Below are 12,898 nucleotides of genomic sequence, written 5' to 3'. Positions count from 1 at the left end.
TAGGATGGGGCTTGATAATTCACATTTCTAACAAATACCCAGGTGATGCTGATGCTGCTTCCTGAGGACTGCACTTTGGGGACACTTCTTTAAACTGAAAGTTCATTAGTTTTCCTGAAGGGCTTCACAAGGATGGCTTCCATTGCCCTCTGCTGGCCAGACTATAAATTTAGCTGTCCTGTTTCCAGAGCAACTGGAAAATATGACGTGTGGATTAGGGGAAATAAATACTTCTGGGAGAACCAAACCAGCCTAAAAACAGTAATCATAATTGTTTGTTGCTTCAGAGTATACTTAAAAAGGTATTCACAGAAATTATTTTATCTGCAACAATCCTGTGAAGTAGGCAAGGCTGGTATTTGCATTTTACAAATAAGGAAAACAAGCCTATCATGGGATCAGTAATGACAGAGTCCCTGGCAGAGGGTACATGTTAAAAGTAGGATTCATTCACCATCCTACCAGGAAAAGTAGAGGTTTGTCATCTTGAAGGCCAAAGAGAATGGAATGGGAAAGGATGATAAACAGCAAATGTATCACATTAAAGAGAGCTACTTTATTCCGCAAGCCTGGGAAAGCCTGCAAGACCAGATGGCTGGATCCTTTCTCCAGCTGTGCAACTTGGGGCTGACTCTTAGTCCTGGGCGCCCTTTATCTCAATTTCCTATTTCAGTAGTCAGACTTGAATGTCCACAGAATCACCTAGGGAGCTTGTGAAGGTCTCAGGGTCCCACCTCCATGGCTCTGCTTCCGTAGATCTAGGGCAGTACGTAAGGTTCTGCATTTTAAGACGTACCTCAACCGATTCACAGACATGGTTACCGGGGGAAAGGGGGTGGGAAGGGATAAACTGGAAGTTCGAGATCTGCAAATATTAACTACTATATTTAAAATAGATGAACAAGTTTCTACTGTATAGCACAGGGAACTATGTTCAGTATCTTGCAGTAACCTATAATGAAAAAGAATATGGAAACAAATATATGTATGTATACGTATGGCTGAAATATTATGCTGTACACCAGAAACTGACACAACATTGTAAACTGACTATACTTCAATTAAAAAAAAAAAGGCACACCTCTTTCCCAGGAATCCTGGTGCAGGAGGTCCAGGAACCATATTTGGGAACCACTGGTCCTTGCAAAAAGCTCTCTTGACACACCACAACCATCAAAGAACCACAATTTGCTTACGACAGTATTCCCTTCCATTCCTCTCTAGGGTTTCTCTGCTTCCCTCACCCAAAATATCCTACTAGATTTGACAGCCAACGCTAAGGTTCAAACCCCAACTCCTTTATTTACCCTCTCCAAGCCTCAGTTTTCTCACTGATAAAATGGGGTAATACCTACCTCCCTGGGCTATAGTGAGGATTAAATTAGAAGGTATGCCTTATGCATAGTTCCTGACATTCAAAGAGTGTCCAATAAGCAGGCGTTCTTGGATCTTGGCTTCTGATTTCCAGCTCCTCAAACAGTAGCAGTGCTAAGCTGGCCTCTTTTGGATTCCCACAGGTTTTTAAACAACAGTCCTGAGGAGGACCAGGGGATAATCAAGGTGATGTCTTCCCCCAGACTCATTCCCCTGTGGAAAGATTTTAAATACCTTATAAATGACATGATACAGAAAAGCAAGGTAAGTTATATGTAGAACATAAATGTGTTATTGGCTTCTATCTTAATAGTGTTGAGCACTTCAGAGGAGCACAGATCTTCTGTGGAAGCAGGAAGCAGGCAGGGTAGATCATAAAGACAATTTTCACCTTAGTAGGAAGTGGGCCATCAACTTACAAATGAGTCTAGAGATCTCTTGCAAGGACTTTTTGGTAGTGATGGAGGAGGCCTTTGAAGCACTGTCAGAAGAACCAACCCTCTGGAAAGAGGGATTCTTCTAAAAGAGAAGGGAGAAGGCACCAAAGAGAACATCTGCCAACCTCAGTTTTGCTACAGCTGGCACTACGTAAAAGGATTCCATGCGCATGTGTCATAGCACATGCTCTATCAGCGTGGAATAATATATATTGAATATATACTATCTTCCTCTGTCAAATTTAAAGGCCAAGTAGGGTATCCTAAAAGTCTTACTTAGTGCAGTTTTAGGCTTTAATAACTTAAAGCTGCACTGACTTTTGGAACACTGTTACATTACATCTGGGTATATGGCAGTGCACTTGCCTCAATAATCTGTTAAATGTATCTTTTATGACATGTGTACCTTTTAGACAGAAGAGAGGATGTTAGAGGACAGGTATACTAACTTCATGTCGGGAAGAACAGTTTTCCCCTGTGCTCACACCATAAAATTTGCCTATATACACCCTTGGTGTGGTTTGGTTCTCTCTTGTGTTGGGGGCTTTGTTACGCGCTTGTGAAGTGTAGGGGTCCCACAGGTGGTAAATTGTGCATGTCTGGGTGTCACAGAAGTGGTCCTTGGGGCTGAGGCATTTGTGAACTGCTTCAAGTGTGACTTAGGTGAGAATATATTTTAGTGCATTCCTGGTCTCTCAGTTTATGCCATGCCTCTCCCCAGCAAACTTCAGATGACCCAAAGACTGATGTAGTTGTGCTGAGTGACCGGTCCCAGATTCTGTTCAGAGAGTCTCGCTATCCTCAAAATATGCCGCTTATATGCTATTACATCAGTGATGCCAACTTCTTTGCCTCCCTCTCTTGGGTGACAACAAGCACAAAAGAAATCCAGGTAAAACTACCTAGCCTTTCTTCTTCTTCTTAGCCCATTCTACAGGGGCCATGCCCATGTAAGTTCTGACCCTAGGTTAACCCAGGAAGAAATACCACTTGAATGAAAGTGACCTGGATCCAGGGTTCCCACCTCATCCTTTCTCTAATTACAGTCTCCATACTGAATAGATTTTATGGTTCTCCTAAAGTAGGCCAAGGGTAGGGAAAGAGTCTTAGGTTTCCTGCTTCTACAATATTTCCAACTCCCAAAACCAGGGGGTTAAATCACTCTGGAGTCTTCCAATTTCTCCTTAGCACAAGAACAGGGGAAAAGAGCTGAATATTTTGCTCTTTCCTCTTCTACTATCTTTTCTAGGCAGTTTCCGTCTTACTCTCTTCTAGGCAGTAGTATGGATGCAGAGCAAAACCGAGGACATGGTGGAGAAGAGAACATTCTCCATGACCGAACGACTGCCGCCCATCCAGTCCATGGTGCACACAGGCTCCTTTCATATCCTCGTGGTCTACTGTGGTGACCTGCTCCTGCGGCTCTTTGGGGACCACTTTCGGTCATTCAAATCCTTGGCTGTAGTACCCTGCCGCTTTAACATCAACTGCCTCTGCTATGACCCAGAAATGAAGATGCTTCTGTCAGGCATCCCGGGGGCAGTGGTCACCTGGACCATTGAGCGGACTGGCAAGGGCCTCCAAATAGCCTACATGGCTTCCATGCCTGGTGATGAGCTTGTCCACGACATCGTGCTGAACGGCCCCAATGGCTCCATCCTAGCCCTGTGTGGGACTGTGGTCAGAGTCCTTGAGCGCCAGGGCCACGGCCAGCTGGGAGAGGTGAAGAGGTTCACTTCCACCACCAGTGGCTCCTCTATCACCTGCTGCTTCACCTGTTTTGATCAGGGCTTTCTTTATGCTGGCAACAAGACTGGGGAAATCCAAGTATGGAACCTCAGCTGGGGCCACTCTCTCCACAGTTTCAAGGCCCATTTCTCATCAGTGGTATGTATCCACAGCCGGCCAGAAGCCCACACCCTGCTAACGGCTGGCAAGGAAGGCTTAATCAAGGAGTGGAACCTGACCTCAGGGGGCCTGCTGCGGCGGCTAGAAGTTGGCGAGGAACTGTATCAACTCCAGTTTATCAACAGCACTACTTTCTTCTGCCAGACCACCCATTCTTTCTTCTTGCGCAGTTTGCCCTGCTTCTACAACCTCTTCAATGTCTGTGGCTCTGCTCCCCAGCAGGTGCGTCGGATCCGTTGTGGTGATAACTGGTTCCGGATCCTCTGCACTACGGAGGATGGCTTGTTGCACTTTGTGTCCCCACTAACAGGGAATCTTCTGGTTCTCACCTGGCCCTTCTCAATCCTGGACCAGGCTGTGGACTGGGCCTATGACCCAGATAAAGAGGAACTCTTTGTAGCAACAGGCAGGTCAGAGGTACTGGTATTTGACACAACCCGCTGCCCTTGCCCAGCCAAGTATCTCTTATGCACCTCACCCGATTCTCAGGACTTGGTACAATGCCTGGCTTATGGGCATTTCCACCTGGGTCGGGGTCTACAAGGACTCATGTTCTCTGGACACCAGAGTGGTGTGATCAGGGTGCTTTCCCAGCACAGCTGCGCCCGAGTAGAGAAATTCATGCACTTTGGGGCTGTGTTAGCACTCTCTACACTGCCTGGAGGGCTTTCTGGCAGCCGAGAAAACTCTTTGCTCTGTTCCTATGGAATGGATGACTATATACACCTATCAGAAGCTGTGCTTGAGGGGATCAGAGTACTTCTGCGGCCCCTCGCCAGCATTCTCAGCAGCTGTCACCTAACACATCTGATGCTTTTGCCCGAGTCTGTGGGTGCTATCACGGAGACTAACTGCCTACGTCTCTGGAAGTTCCATGATTTTCTGTCCTCTGGGTCACAGGAAGGCTTGACATTCATAGAGACATTGCCACTGCACCAGTGTGCCATCGTATCTTTTGATGTCTGCTTATCCTTGAGTCTTTTTGTCACAGGTGGCAGTGATGGCTCTGTCCGGATCTGGAACTTCCATGGTAGACTTGTAGCCATGCTGGACTCATCACTGCACTTTGGCCCACTCTGCTTTGCAAACGACCGGGGTGACCTGCTTCTAACTTTCAACCAAAGTCTTTATCTGGTGTCCTGTTTAAAACTGCTTCCACCAACCCTGCTGGCTCGCCTTTCCCTTATGGGTATGACAGATGAAGTGTTGGAAGTTCCTAAGCCTTTCATACCAAGCTTCTTCTTCTCCTTTGAGACTATGTTTGTGCCCAAGTATGTTTACTCTGGACAAGGGCAGCAGCAGTTAGTGGGTCTGGAGAGCCTTGTCAATAAGCGAGCTATTGCCTTTGATCATAATGTGCCACATGTTATAGAAGAAGATGAGCAAGGGAGCCCTGTGTTACTGTCTTCCTTCAGACGCGATGCCTCGGACAAGGAGGAAACTGATTGGAAGCAGGTGAGAAAACTTCCTCATTCCCATTACGTCATTCCTCCCCAACTGCAGCTGACTACCTGGAATGGACTCAACCCCTATCAGATACTGCGATGCTACTTTGGCCATGGGAGGAAATGGCTCTTGGCTCCTGATTGCTACATCCCTAACTCAGTGATTCGTGCCCGTCTTTGGCCAGAGGGCAGCCCGATATACCTACAGTGCAACCTGCACTCACCCATGCGGGAATTGGAATGGGACAAGTCTCAACAATTCTTTTTCTGGCACAGTAAGGCAAGAACTATAAGTGATGTAGGAGAATATTCATATGAAAAGGAGGAAGAAGACTTCCTAGAAACAAGAGTGACCAAGGATGTAACCTACAGTGTCCTTACAGACTCAGCAAACCGCAGTTGGCTGGGAAGAAAGATGAGTGAAATAGCTATCAATAGCCTGATAGAGACAATTCTCAGTATTATGATCCATGCTTCTCCACTGAAGTACCAGTGCTGCATTGGTGCACTAGGGCAAATCTTTGCCTCTTACCAGGTGTCTCCACCCCTGCGCTCCGAAACAGCCCATCGTCTGTTGGATGATACAACCAATTCCAACCCACTGATCCGAGAGCTAGCCTGGGAAGGGCTGAAGCGTCTAGGAATGATTACTCATCTCTTTGCCCTGCCTCTGGCCCAAGGACTAATGGACAAAGATGAAAGAGTGAGGAATAAGGCCCTGAATCTTGTGCCTGAGACTGGAATCCACACTAAGACCTCACTCTTAAACTTGATCCAGAACCGAGATACTTTCCAGGAGATGCAGTAAGTTCTTTGTGCCTTCTTCAGTTCTTTACCAGTTTCTGATTTTCTTCTTCCCCCTCCCCATTTCCCCCCCCTTCCTTCATTATCTGTTCATCAGTGTTCATTAACTTTTCCTGTCCTTTTTTCTTGTTCATAGTCTTTTTCCATTCTTAGGCTATCCTGACGATCCCCTGACTGCTCACTCCTTTCTCCATTTCTTCTCCTATTCTTGTTTGTCCCCTTCCTCCTCAAGTGCCCTTTTTCACCCTTTTCTCCTATCCCTGAAGCCCCCATATACAGATCACTCCATTCACTGCCATCTCAGCTTCCTAGACTTTTTCTTTCTTCTCGGCCATCCTTTACCTCTACATACACTTTCTGTTGGTCACTTTGCCAAGTCACCTGCCTGTTCCACAGCAGTTCTTTCCTTCTCATTCTCCCTCTTGTCCCTGATTCAGCACAGTCCTTCCTCTCCTTTGACTTTCATAGGCAAGAAATGGTTGGGGAGGAAACCCTGGACCATCTGCTGGGAATGCGGGCCACAGATCTCCAAATCCTTCATACTCAAGTGGAGCAGCGATTGAATGAAAACCTGACCTTATCACAGAGAGATGAAAAGCCTACTTTTTCTTTATATATCACAGAGGCTTCTGAACTTAGCTCCTTTTCCAAGCCACCTGATATAGTTTCTGAAGAACCTGAAGTTGCCGTCAAGCCCAGCAAAGGCCAGAGACGGAGCCGAGCAGAAAGCAGAAAGCATAGTATGTATGGAGTGATCTGGTTCATGCCTCAGGGTCCCCAAGAGGCAGGGGAGTTAGGGCTAAAGTGAGTCAAGATGTATCAGGTAGGAACAGAGATAAGTGGAAAGATCCTTTCACAGAAAAGAACCTTCCTAGGAAGAATCCGCCCAAGTTCAGAAAGACTCCAAGACCTACCTCTCTAGGATTTGGCAGGGGTTGGGTGGCTGGTGATGAGGGGAGGGAAGGCACTGGGAATAATGCAAGGGGAATGCTTTTTTTTATAAAGGCCTCAGCCCCCTCTGTTGGCTACTTCTTTTATGGCAGTTCCTCTTAGCTCATACCAGATACTGGGAAGGATGTTGTTTAAACCTCCCATGCTTTCCTTATCTCCATCTTTTTATTTTCCCTACAGCTCAAAAATTTTTGCGAAGCCTCAAGAAGATGAAAGACACTGACACAGAGCCAGGTCCCTTAGAGGATCAAGGTGATCAGAGTGAAGCTACACCAACTCAGGGGGAGGGTTCTAGGTCTTCAGCCTCCAGTATAGCAGAGATTTCAAAAGAAGATGAACAAGAACATCCAGAGAAAGATGCCGCAAAGGATTATGTTGCATTGACCCTGAAGATGCTGAGGAAGATGCGTGACAAAAGAGGGAGGAAAGCAACAATTCAGAAACCCATAAAGAGGCGCAAGAGGAAGGCAATAGACGCTGAAGTTACAGCTGAGGAATCTCCATTTCCTGCAAGGGAACAGAAAGTTGTGAAGATGGTGGAAGCCATAGGGCGGGGTGCCTCTGGAGCCCCTGGCCACAGGATTACCCCTGGAGATGGCTCATCATGGCGGGATGATCTGTGTCGTCTTATGACCCTGAGGATATCTGGTTCCCAGACAAAAATGTCAGAAGATCTAAACATGGAGCTAGTGACCACGGCTCAGGAGATGCTGGCAGATCGACAGCCCAGCTGGGAGCTCTTTCAGGAGATCTGCCCCCTGTTGAAGAGAGAAAGTGAGACACGGCTTGAGGACCTTGACTGGGATGTAGCCTGGCCAGAGGAGAAACCAGTTTTTATTCATGGAGAAGCAATTAGAGAGGACATGGTGATCAAAGACATGGAAGAGGAGCAAGTGCAAAAGGAAGAAAGGGACAGGAAGGCCTTGCAGGAAACCCAGGTGCTTCCCAAAAAGGCCAAGAAAAAGAAAGTAATTTTTTTAGAACCAAGAGATCTAACCAAAGGAAAACAATTATCAACAAAGGAAGAGAGGAAACCCTCTAAGAAGCCCTCTAAGCACGAGAGGAAAGCAGTCCAGCAGGAAACAAAAGTGGATAAAAAAGAGAGGAAAATAACCAAGAGGGATGTGAGTCAGGAAGTGGGAAAAATGGCCAAATTAGAGGGGGAAATGGTTGAGCAAGAAGGAAGACCAGTTAAGGAAGAGCCAAAGGTGCCTTGGCAGGAGTGGAAGAAGTCCTGGGATGAGTGGAAACAAACTTATGGTGAGTCAAGGATATCTTGGGATGAATGGAGGAAATCTTTGGACAAAAAGTGTCTTGAGGAAGAGGAGAAATTACAAAAGGATGAAGAAAAGCTACTCCCAGATGAAAAAAGGCTGGATAAGGACATGAGCAAGCTGATATGGGATGAATGGGAACAGATCTGGGAAAAGATGTCAGGCAGGTCCAGGGAGCAACCATTGGAGGATGAAGAAGAAGTGACCCTGGAGGAAGAACTGTCTCCAGAGTGGGAAGAAGAAGAAGAGGTGATTACAGAAGAGCAGAGACAGATCCACAAAGAATATAAACAGGCACAGGTTGAGAGGAAACGGGCCAAAGAAGAGAGGAAGCTGGCACAAGAAGAAAAGAAGCTAGCACAGGAAGAGAAAATACTGGCGCAGGAAGAGAGAAAACTGGCCAGAGACTATGAGCAGCTGGCCCAGAAAGACAGGAAAACAGTCCAGGCAGAGAGTAAGTTTGTCCAGAATGAGGAAAAACTAGCCCAAAGACGGGGGATGCTCAGCCAGGAAGCAGAGAAATTGGCCCAGCAAAGGAAGAAATTGGCCACGAAATTGGAGAAACTGGCTCGAGAAGAAGAGAAAACAGTAAAGAAAGGAGGGAAGCTAGTTGAGGTAAAAAATATATTGATCCAGAAACTGGAAAAGCTGGCCCAGAAGGAGCAAGATCTAACATGGCAAGAAAAGGAACTAGCCCAGGAACTGGAGGACCTCACATGGGAAGAGGCGGAACTGGCTTTGAAAGAAGAGGAACTGAATCAGGAAGAAGAGAGACTGGCTAAGGGAGAGGAGGGACTGGCTCAGGAGGAAAAGGCACTGGCCTTGCAAGAGGAGAAACTGGATATAGAAGAGAAAAAAGCGGTCCAGGAAGAAGAGCTGCTGATCCAGGAAGAGAAGAAACTGGCCCAGGACAAGGGAAAATTGTCTGAGGAAAAGGAAAGACTTGCCCAGAAAAGGGAGCAATTGATGAAGAATAAGCAAAAACTGGCCCAGGAAGAAGAGCTGCTGATCCAGGAAGAGAAGAAAGTGGCCCAGGACGAGGGAAAACTGTCTGAAGAAAAGGAAAGACTTGCCCAGAAAAGGGAGCAATTGATGAAGAATAAGCAAAAACTGGCCCAGGAAGAAGAACTGCTGATCCAGGAAGAGAAGAAAGTGGCCCAGCACGAGGGAAAACTGTCTGAGGAAAAGGAAAGACTTGCCCAGAAAAGGGAGCAGTTGATAAAGAATAACCAAAAACTGGCCTGGGAAAGGAAAAAATTGGTCCAGAACAAGGAAGAACTCACCAAACACAAGGAGATACTAGCCTGGAGGCAGAAGACTATGCCTCTGGAGAAGGAGAATCTGGCTCAGGAGAAGGTGAAATTGGCTCAGAGGAAAGAACAGTTAATGCAGCACAAAGCAAGCCTCACCCAGAACAGAAAGAAATTAATCCAAGACAAGGAGAAACTGGACATGTTCAAGAAGAGACTGGCTCAGATGGTGAAGAAGCAGTTGGAGGAAAAGGAGAAACTTTTCCAGAAGAAGGAGAAACTGGATAATGTAGAAAAACACCTGACCCATTTAGAGGAAAGCCTGGCTGAGAAACAGCACAAACTAGCCCAGGACAAAATGAAATTAGCTAAGGAGAAGAGGGTGATATTCCAAGAACTGAAACAGCTCAGAGGTGACTGGTCTATTAGTAAGGAAGAAAAGGCACTGGGTATGGAAATGAAGAAACTGGCCCAGGAGAAGATGACACTGGCTGAGGGTCAGGAAGCTCTCTTCAAGGAAGAGACTCAAGAAACTTCAAGACAGAAGAAACTAATCAAGGATGAGCGAGAACTAATTAAGAGGAAATTGTCACTAGAGGAGAAGGTACTGGTCTATGAAGATAGGATACTGGCCACAGAGGAAATGGACATTGCCAAAGGAAAATTGGAGTTTATTAGAGAAGGGAGAGTATATGCCCAGGAACAAAGGAAGCTAGCCAAAGCAATAAGGAAGTTAGCTAGAGAAAGCAAGGGCATTTCTAAGGAACCATCAAAAGTGAGCAGCAAAACCTTAAAGGTACTTCAAGACCTTATCAAAGAAGAAAGGATGATAACCCAGAGAGAAATAGAGATGACAAAGTTAAGGAGGGCATTCTTCATTAAGGAAAGGGAACTGAGCAAGACACAGAGTGAACTTGATGCCAAAGAGTGGGATTTTTCTGAGGAACAACCAGAAATTACCACAGATGAGAAGAAACTGGCTAAGAGGCAGAGAAAACTGGCCAAAGAAATGAGAAGAATGATAAAGAAAGAGAAAAAAATGACTGAGGAAGAAAGGAGATTGGCCAGGCAACAGAGAGAAGTCATACAGGAAGAAGAGGAGGAAGGAATAACAGAGGAAGAAGAAGAGGCAAAGCCATTCCTTAAACAAAGGTCAAGAGAGAGAGAAAAGCTAAAGAGAGTTGAAATGCAACAGGAAGAGTTTCCCACTCAAGGGGATACAGTGAAAAGTGAAGAGAGCCTCTCTGAAGAAATGGAAAGCCTGTTAAATGAAATAGAGCAAGAGAGTTTGTCTGACGAGGAGGAAGAAGAGGAGGAGGAGCAAGAGGAGGAAGAGGAAGAGGAAGAGGTAGAAGAGGAGGAGATGGGAGACGAGAAGGTAGAAGAGGAGGAGAGGGAAGAGCAGGAAGAGGAAGGGGAGGAGGAGGAAGAGGAGAAGTTGCAGCAGGAGGAGGAAGAGGAGGAGAAGGAGGAGGAAGTGTCTGAGAAGGAAAGCACGCGTGAGGAAGAGATGGAAAGTTTGAGTGAGAGAGAGGAGGAAGAGGAGAGAAGCTTGTTGGAAGAAGAGGTGGGCAAGAAAAAAGAGATCTTAAAAAAAGAAAAACGATTTAAATTACTAGAAGAAAGGAAAAAAGACCTAAGAGGAAGAGAAGCAGTACCTTCTATTCGAAAAAGAATCCCTGAGGTCAAAGGCAGTGCTATAAAACTGGGAGTTCTGAAAAGCCCATCCAAGCAACTGATCTCAACAGTTCTGGGGAGGGCAGAGAAGTTACCCATGCTAGAACCAACTAAACAAATATCCTGGGAGGATAAGGCTACAGTACTTGAGAAATCCAGGATATTCCCAGGGACAGGGTTTATAGATAAACAAGAAGAATTGTTGAAGAAATACAAGCCTCTACATGTTTTGGATACAACTTCAGAGTCTGAAGAGTCTGACTTAAAGACCCCATATTTATCCCAAATATTGAAGAAGAATGTGGAAGCTCATAAACTCCAAGGCAAACCACTCGGGGCCAAGTGGCAGTGGATTTTGCAGCGTCATCCATCTCTGAAGGTACAGACTGAGGTACAATTACCTGTGTCCAAAATCCTGGCTGAGGAAATATATGGAGATGTAAGCCTCTCAGATGTAGAGTGGATCCACCATATCCTAGAACGGATGGAGGCAGGAGAACAGCTTTCCAGGGGTAATTTCCACAGATTGTGCCAGCTTCTCAAAGACCTCACTGCAAAGGGAAACTTAAAGTGGATGCATCTGGCCAAACTTGAAGCCCTTGGGTACCATCACAAGCGGTTCCTGGAATCACGAAGCACGTGTATCTCAAAACCCAGTAAAGAACCCATGGGCCCAAAACACCTGAAAGTGATCCCTCCTATAAAAAGAAAGGAAAAGGAAAGCTGGCTAAAATCTTTGGCTGTCTCCACACCAAAGTCCCCATTAGCTACCAGAAGGATTCCAGACCCAAAGGCTATAAACTGGTATCTTCTAGGAGAGCCTTACAGGAGTGCGCGGGCGGAAGAGATATCCACTGCTCTCAAGGAGATGAAAATGCAACACTATTATCCTGCCACAAGAGACATTTTCACAGGTGCCCATGCCTCTGTGGAAAAACAAACCCTAGCACTGATGTTTCAAAAGAACTTCTGGGCTTTTAAGGATAAGGGCAGGTTTCCCAAATTGCCCAAGCTGGAAAAGAAAGCACAGCCCAGCTCTAAAAAAAAGGAAGAGGTGCCTCTATGGGAGACGTTTGTGGCACTGTACCATGTTTTGCGGATGTTGAAGGAGCGATATGCGAAAGACACTGCTGCTTGGATGGAACAGTTCTACCGCCTCATGGACCTGTACCAACTTAAGTCCCCTCGAATCCAGAGGCTGCTACAGGAACTGCTAATGAGAGAGGAGCCCCGATCCCAAGAGATCATTTACAAAGAGGCCCTAAAGACCATGGACCTAGTTCCTGGAGAGCGGTTGTTCTACCATCTGTTTTGTGGTAGTTCTCACACCCCTAAAGGTCCTCTGGAGTTCCAGGAGGTGGTGTCCCTCCCAGAGCAGAACAATGTCCGCACCATACTCCCTATGGGCATTGCCCAGTATGGGATCTTAGAACTCGCCTGGAAGAGTCTGCCCCAAGCTGATTTACACCTCACCCAGGAATTGCCCTACATTGTGGCTCCTACTCCTTAATTTGGGACTGGAGGGGCAGGACTTTTCATTCCCACCTGGGGAAAGGCCTTGTCACCAGAATCTAGACCTTTATCCTTAGGGCCCACACAGAAGTAGGATTATGCTAAAAGCCTTTCCCTACCCAGCTCCAGAAACCAGCTTTTATATGTGGAATAAAAAGGAGGTTCTCATTTACATCAAACACTGTGATGTGTCCCTTTTCCTCAAACATTGCTTCTCCAGAAAGGTAGCTGGGGAGACCAGATACTCTCATACTCCTGAGAGTGGG

General features: G+C 46.2%; 1 protein-coding gene across 1 annotated transcript; it reads left to right on the top strand.

The window, feature by feature from the left end:
- The first annotated feature begins 1,563 nt into the window (after positions 1-1,563).
- LOC105096954 (WD repeat-containing protein 87) lies at positions 1,564-12,630 on the top strand. The gene is made up of 6 exons (XM_010989402.3): positions 1,564-1,638; positions 2,533-2,703; positions 3,087-5,968; positions 6,437-6,708; positions 7,100-9,054; positions 9,298-12,630. The coding sequence occupies exons 1-6, from the start codon at positions 1,564-1,566 to the stop codon at positions 12,628-12,630; spliced, it is 8,688 nt and encodes a 2,895-aa protein (XP_010987704.2).
- Positions 12,631-12,898: the final 268 nt, after the last annotated feature.

The sequence above is a fragment of the Camelus dromedarius genome, chromosome 9 (genome assembly GCF_036321535.1).
Source record: "Camelus dromedarius isolate mCamDro1 chromosome 9, mCamDro1.pat, whole genome shotgun sequence".
Classification (NCBI taxonomy): Eukaryota; Metazoa; Chordata; class Mammalia; order Artiodactyla; family Camelidae; genus Camelus; species Camelus dromedarius.
This window is presented reverse-complemented; position numbering and strand designations above follow the sequence as displayed.